The sequence below is a fragment of the Loxodonta africana genome, chromosome 4 (assembly GCF_030014295.1).
Source record: "Loxodonta africana isolate mLoxAfr1 chromosome 4, mLoxAfr1.hap2, whole genome shotgun sequence".
NCBI lineage: Eukaryota > Metazoa > Chordata > Mammalia > Proboscidea > Elephantidae > Loxodonta > Loxodonta africana.
In genome coordinates this window covers 75,299,514-75,306,606 of record NC_087345.1, presented here as the reverse complement: position 1 = coordinate 75,306,606, position 7,093 = coordinate 75,299,514, and the positions used below count along the sequence as shown (strand labels likewise).

At 34.5% G+C, this 7,093-nt stretch overlaps 1 protein-coding gene across 1 annotated transcript in view; it reads right to left on the bottom strand.

Moving 5' to 3' along the window:
* Positions 1 to 2,431: 2,431 nt before the first annotated feature.
* TAFA2 (TAFA chemokine like family member 2) overlaps positions 2,432 to 7,093 on the bottom strand; it is a 130,237-nt gene continuing 125,575 nt past the window's right edge. Inside the window, exons 2-3 of the mRNA XM_023558340.2 lie at positions 5,016 to 5,168; positions 2,432 to 4,037 (exon numbers count right to left, since the gene is read on the bottom strand). Of these exons, the coding sequence (XP_023414108.1) occupies positions 3,892 to 4,037; positions 5,016 to 5,168 (299 nt within the window). The 3' untranslated portion in view covers positions 2,432 to 3,891. The remainder of the gene's footprint in view (positions 4,038 to 5,015; positions 5,169 to 7,093) is intronic.

The following is a 7,093-nucleotide window of genomic DNA, read 5'->3' as shown; positions in this document are numbered from 1 at the left end:
TATGCATATTGGTTAAAAATATATATTTTATGTCCTTAAAATCCCTTTCTATTTGAAAGAACATTTAAAAAAATTACAGAGTTCTTATCTGCTTAGGGCACTTTAAGTAAATGAGTAAAGATGAAAGAATCCCAATTAGTTAAAAATTACCCAGCGAATTTCTTCTTAAGCATAGGAAAAGCCAACAGACCTGAGATTCATGATTCCTAAGGATAATCTTTCTAATGAAAATACAAGATCTTGTATAACAAGAACTTAAGTTCACAAGAGCTGCAGTGACTGCTGGAGTTGGGATGTTGGGGTCCATACCAATGACCAAGGGCTGCAAATCCTGAAAGCAGAATGTGACTTCCTTTAGGAGACGTTACACAGAAAAAGAATATCAAAACATTAAAAGAAATGAACCACGGTCTTTTTTTTCTGTTATCAAAAGATTTTTTTTTCCTCAAATCTTCCAAGCTCTACAGCACCTTTCCCCTTGCTACTTTTGTATTATGTAATTAGCATATAATTATGTGCTCTTTCACACTGGAAAGAGCATTCTTTTATTAATGACTCTTTGAAAAGTTCCTTATTATTTATCTTTGAATGTGAGTTTGAAATCAAATGGCTTTTATGACTCTTTTTAACTTTAGAGTTCTTAAAGGAAGTAGAAGAGATGGTTAAGGATGTCACATACAGTCACAAGTTTCCCACTTTTAGAGTAAGAAATAGGGTTTAGGAAACAAATGTTGCATCCTCCATTCTCTCCAGATTAAATGTTTGGGGTTTTGAAGAACATGTATGTAAAATATTGATGTTCCAACAAGGGATCTCTGCTCCTTGCCTTTTCCCCATATTGGGAAAAGAATGTGGGTCAGAATAAAGTAAAAGCTTCCTGAATCTAGTACAAAGACAGGAGAAAACAATCTGGATTTACAGTAAGTATAGTGTGGGCTCCTAATTGGCCTTATATGAGGAGTTCAGCCAGCCCTTGATCTGTAATCCATCCTGGAAGGCTACCACTCATCTCTGCTGAGGCCAAGCAATCCTTATCACTATTTTTGGCTGACTGCTTTTTTTCTAATATTAGGCTGACTAGAGCACTCCAGATTAAATATGGACAATTATAAGAACATGTACATTATTGCAAATTTTAATCATTTTTTGAGCCATTTTGCTTCCCCCAATAATTCCACAAGGCCAACATATTTTACATGAGAGACACAAATAGCTTTGGCTGAGAACAGCTCTTCAGTTACTTTGTAATCTATTTCTGCTTAACTTCTGGACTTTCCCATTCATGGCAGGGTGCTGCCTAACCAGGGTTCCAATGGTTGCTTGGCTCTACCTTATTCAAGATTAGTAAGTAGACAGTAATGCCAATGACAAAATAACAATCAGGTTTCTTCTCGATAATATTGTTGCTACATGTGCATGGCAGATACTATGTCTGTCCAACACTCTACTGTGGTGGCAAAATAATATTGTGCCCAGAGCTGTTTCAAGCATTTTTCTTATCTCCTATACTTTTTGCTCTTTTTTCAGTGGAGATGGAAGAGTAATAATCACCTAATGACTCTGAAAAATGGTTGCTTCTTTTGTGGCAGCAAGGATAATCACCTAACTTGTTTTGTGAGCCAAACTAACGTTCATAATCGCACATCTTTTTTGCCTAGCCTTTGGGAATGCCATGATATTCCTGTAGTTGAAATCACCTAGGTAGCTCCATTTCAGAAGCAAATTTTTTTTCTTGTGGGTGGGGGAAAAAAAATAAATAAATAACAATATAGTTTGATTGTACTCAAGAAGCTCCTACTTTCAAGCCTTCTTCTATTTTCTTATATATGATGACTTTTCTTTTTTAAATGAGAATCATTGGCTCTTAGAGTGGGAAGGGATCTCAAAAGTAATTTAATCTAACCAACTGTTGTTACATAAATCCTCTCTACAATGCCTTAAATGAGATCCTTAATTACACGTGTTCTCCAAGGTAAATGAGATAAAGGAAAGATAAGAATGGATAATGCCTTATCACTAAAACAAACTATAGGATCTAAATTTGGTCTTCCCTCTCATGAGTCCCCAGTCCCTCATCCATCTTGTTTCATTACATTATCAAGAATTTATGAAGCAGAGACTAAATTTTAAGCTCGGATCATTGAGAATATGGCCAAGAAGGCCAACAGGGAGTGAAAAAAAGCACTTCTAAAACAATTTACTGTAAGAATTGAGATCATATGGTCTTGACCTTTTCATTTCAATGATCCAGAAAGTTAAAGGTATTTTTAAAGGTCTACCTCATATGAACAGAACTACAAAATTTTTTATCACTAGTACTTAAGAATAAATTAAATTATCCAGTATAAAGTTATTAATGTGTACAGGTTAAAAGAGCAGGTTCTGGAATAAGACTGTGTAGTTTGAACCCTGGCTTCCTCATTAATTTGCTATATGACCTTGAAAAGTCATGTAACTTTTCGAAGCTTCAGTATATGCATCTGTAAAAAGGAGATAATAATATTATCTTCCTCACAGGGCTATTAAGAGGATTAAATGAGCTAATTCACGTAAAGCACTTTGCTCAGTATATGGCATATGTTCTAAGTGTCCAATAAATATTAGCTTCCCCATGTCCACTGAAGCAAATTAAAACATAGAATTTAGTTGAAAAGAGCTAACGATTTTATTATTATTTGTTTCAGAATCTCAAACCTTAAATGAATTTCTACAAGTGCTATTTTGGACTGACAATTAATAGTGTTATCAAAAAAAAAAGTTTTTACATTGTCAGGATATTTTTAGCAAATCAATATCTATTATATCACATGCTAACTCATTGGATAATACAATTATTCTAATAACTGATCATACTCTCTGAATTTTGGAGATGGTAAGCAAATCTTTAGAGTCAAGAATAACTCAACAAAATATAATGTCATTACTTATGCTATTTGAAACTTGGTCAATTCTGTGTATGTCTGGTCAGCCAATACACTAAAGATATTACTTGATAGAACCAAATTAATCTGGGTAAGAAACATGTCTAGAAAAAAAAATTTTAATTACTATTTTCAACCAATATCACAAATTAACTAGCATCTAGTTTTATGTTACTTGTTAACAAAATTCCTCCTTATACCACTATTGTATTCTATTCCTCAATTATCCAATTCTAATCAATAGCGTGCTTTCCTCTCAGGGCAACACACACACAAACACATAACACACTCCAGAAAAAAAAACAAAAACCTTCATTTGCTAATTCTACCAAAAAAAAAAATTCAAATTATGCCATTTTAGAATATCCATGTAGCTAATTAGAAATTCAAAGAATAGAGTTAATTTTTCTTCTCTCCCATTCCCCAGTGGTCAATCATTACATAACTAAAATACAGCATTGTTTGAAGAATATTCTTTTTGTATTGATCCTGACATTCTGAAACTTCTCTGAGTAACCCATAACAATGATTGCGAACTTTAACCATTAGAAAACTATTTAGTGATCCAGACATCAGGAAGATCAGATTACTTTCTTTCATAAAACTGGAAGGATCTTAAAGATTTTTAAAAGAGTCACACAGAAAATAAATTCTATTTCTTTCATAATCTATTTCATTTAGAGTACATCAGAAGAATGCAGACTGGAGTCATCTTCCCAACATTCAACATGCATCCTCAGACATTATTCTTAGTGTCCATGACAGAACAAATAATGTTTATTTATCAGATAACATGATAGTTGATGGCGATCCATAGAAGTGAAATAAAAGTGTACTATGAAAAAATGAATTAGGAAGAATATGGAAAAAATGTGCTAAGTAAAATTATACTCTCTCCTATCTACAACCACTTCTTAAAGATATTATTGCACTTGCCCCATGCTTTATTCATTCAGAGACATTTACTTTCTCAGATTGGCTGTCCACTTACCCTAGTTGTTTTCACTTTATTCCCAGAGGAACAGCTCCATCCTTTCCGATCGGGAAGAACTTTACATTCCTCTCCCTCAAGACATGGTTGCATATGGCACCACCATTTTTGTTCCACTATTGAAGCTACAAGAGAGATAAAAATCAGTTAAATGTTTTCTACTTGGGCCTGTTAATTCTCTGGGTGTACATTTAAAGAGGAACAAAAGACACGCATTTTTTTTTTACCACTGGGTAGACTAGGTTCTAAGACATCCTTCTGGTTTTGGCCAAAGGGAATAAATCTTTGTAGATTTCCTGACTAAAAGAAATTTTCAAGTGTATTTGTCTTCATGAAAACTAATACACTGAAAAGAAGTTATGTGAATGTGTACACACACGTACGTATATAAACATAGAGCAAAATGGGCCCCGGAACCAGTGTACAGTCAATATTTTAGAATCGATATAAAGTTTCCAAAAAATCGGCTGAAAATTAGGAAGGCATTAGTTAAAGTTAACACAATTTTGTTTTCTGTTTTGTTTTTGTTTTTAACCATGGCCAATAATCATCATCACAAGGAAAGCACCGTGCTAATATAAGCATGTAACAAATAATTATTTATGCTAACATTAATTAAATAGACTCATAAAAGAATTATATTCTAATTAGATGAAATGTCAAGTAAAGAAACCAATATTTGAATGCATCTTTATCAAAATCAATGTTTTATTCACAATGAAACATTCACTCATTTATATGGTACTTATTTTTTCATTCTTAAAAATCATCCATGGATTTAAAAATCTATATTATTATCATGTATTTTCATCTTTTTTTCTCAATTTATTTGTGCACAACCCCCAGGAAATCAATATTTCAAGGTATCTAAATAAGAAACACATTGACTTGTTTCTTGGAATCTTATTGTAAGGGGCTTGCATAGGGACTTGGATGCCCTTTCAAAAAACCTTAGATTTCAAAAAACTCCCAAATAACCTCATTCAACCTTTTGATCTGTACTGTGGTCCCCAGGATTGGCCCCAGTTGGCAAATTATAGTGAGGTTCCAGTTCTAAACATCCCCCGCCACACTATCATGATAAACAAAGGAAGAAGTCGCACCATCCACACAAGATGGAGCAGCCCGCGTGGTGCCTGCCACCTGCCCAGGGAAGCAGGAGCACTTGACGGTTTGTGACCGTTCTTCTATCTTGTTCTTATTACAGCATCTGTGGAGTGCCACCACCTCACAAGTTCCTGTTTTAACATGGTGAGCTGCACAAACAAAAACAAAGGATAAGACAACATTGAAAAAGTTTTGGACACTTCCCCCCCCCCTTTTTTTAATTAGAAGTACATTAAATATAGCTCTATAAGGGATCCACCATGCATGAAACTAGAAATACAACGATGCTAACTCCATAATGCAGATTTGATTTCTTTTCTAAATGTGGTAGGACCATCTCTGTCAGTAAAAGCTTGGTGAAGCAGGAACAATTAGTAACTAGATTAGAATGAGCTGTTAAAACAGCCTGAAATATAGAGGCAATATACAATGCCGTCAAAACCATATTTATTTGCAGATGACTTTTTTCACACTGTTTTGTTCAGCATGTTAATCAAAATATGGTAAAATCCTTTAGCCAAGGTGCCCTGCAATGTGACCCAGAATAGCTCCAGGCTCAAAGCAGTGATAAAAATTATATTCTTTTTCTGGGAGAAGAGTGTGAGAGGCAGGCAGGGAATTTTTTTTGTAAAAAGTAGAAGGCAGAGGGTGGGTGTCCACCTCCTCGGTATTCTTCTACTCAATCTCCCTGAAAATCAGCTAATTGGGTGGCTCTCGAAATTGCTGCCATTTTCTTCCAGCCAACCACAGAACTGAGAATCATCGCTTTCCATTTTGCCTGAGGGGACATTTGCCACCAAGTGGCACCAAACCCCAGCCAGACCTTGATGGATTTATATCTGGCATCCAGGTGCTTGGAGACCTAGCCCAATAAGCCATGAGGGTCCCGTGCCCACTTCATTAACTTCACAATAAGGTCACTGAGCTTTTGGAATGATTAGAAATTTTTAAACCCCACTTATCACACTATGGAAGGGTTCTTCTTCAAAGTGTTGTCTCTACTATGAAATGACAGAATAAAATGCTCATCCACCAAACATTTAAACTGCTTAAAATCAGCATTTGTTAAAAGATTATGGTTTCAATAAATTTTTAAAATATGATTAATATAAAAACAGAAATTTAAATAGAAAACTAGGAGATTTGCAGTTGTTTAATGTTATGAACATATTAAGACTCATTGTAAATGAGGTCAGCATAGCACACATTGATATTAACTTTTCTTTTGGGGATAAGAGGATTCAGTCGGCAGTCACTTAGGTTAGATGGCTGATTTAAATTTTTCTCATAAAACAGAGCAAATCACACACATTTTCCACTTCTCTCGTCCCTCCATGTGAGACCAAGAAACTCCGGTGTGGCATATAGCTTTACTACACAATCCTTAAAAGAAGTTTCAAGAGGCAGATACTATTTCTAGTTTCACAATGAGGATTTTTCTGCCATTGTAGACACAAATGGGTATGTATGTAGTCTGTGTTTGATTCAAACTCAAATTTTATGTCTATGAAAGCTCAAAAATTAAAAGACCCAAACTTCTATTCCTATCCTCCTACTCTCTGGAAAATGTTTTATTAGCTAAGAACAATTAAGTCTGTTTTAAGTTGCTGAATGCTTTATCTTATATTATACAAGTCAATATACTGCTTTCTACACTGTACTTCACTTAACTGAGTAAAAACCATGCACTGGGTTTGTAACAATGAGAAAGAGAAACACAGTCCTGGCCCTGAAAGAGCTTATATTCCTGTAGGGAAAATGAAAAATAAACACCTAAATTAATTATTAAATAAGAAATTTTAGACTTTTAAACTTCTCAAAGGACATACAGCAGAATAACATGATTGAGAGTAATTAAGCAGGGAGAGAAGGCATATTTTAGCAAGAGTCTCTGGGAAGACCTCTCTGAGGAGGTAACCTAAATGATAATGATGACAAGGAAGATCTAAGAAAAGAAAAAAAAAAAATTCCAAGCAGAAGGAGCAGCAAATTATAAGGCCCTGAAATAGAAAAAAGAATTGTGTGTTCCCAGGACAGAAAGATGGTCAAGTGGTTGGAATATAGTTGAACAATT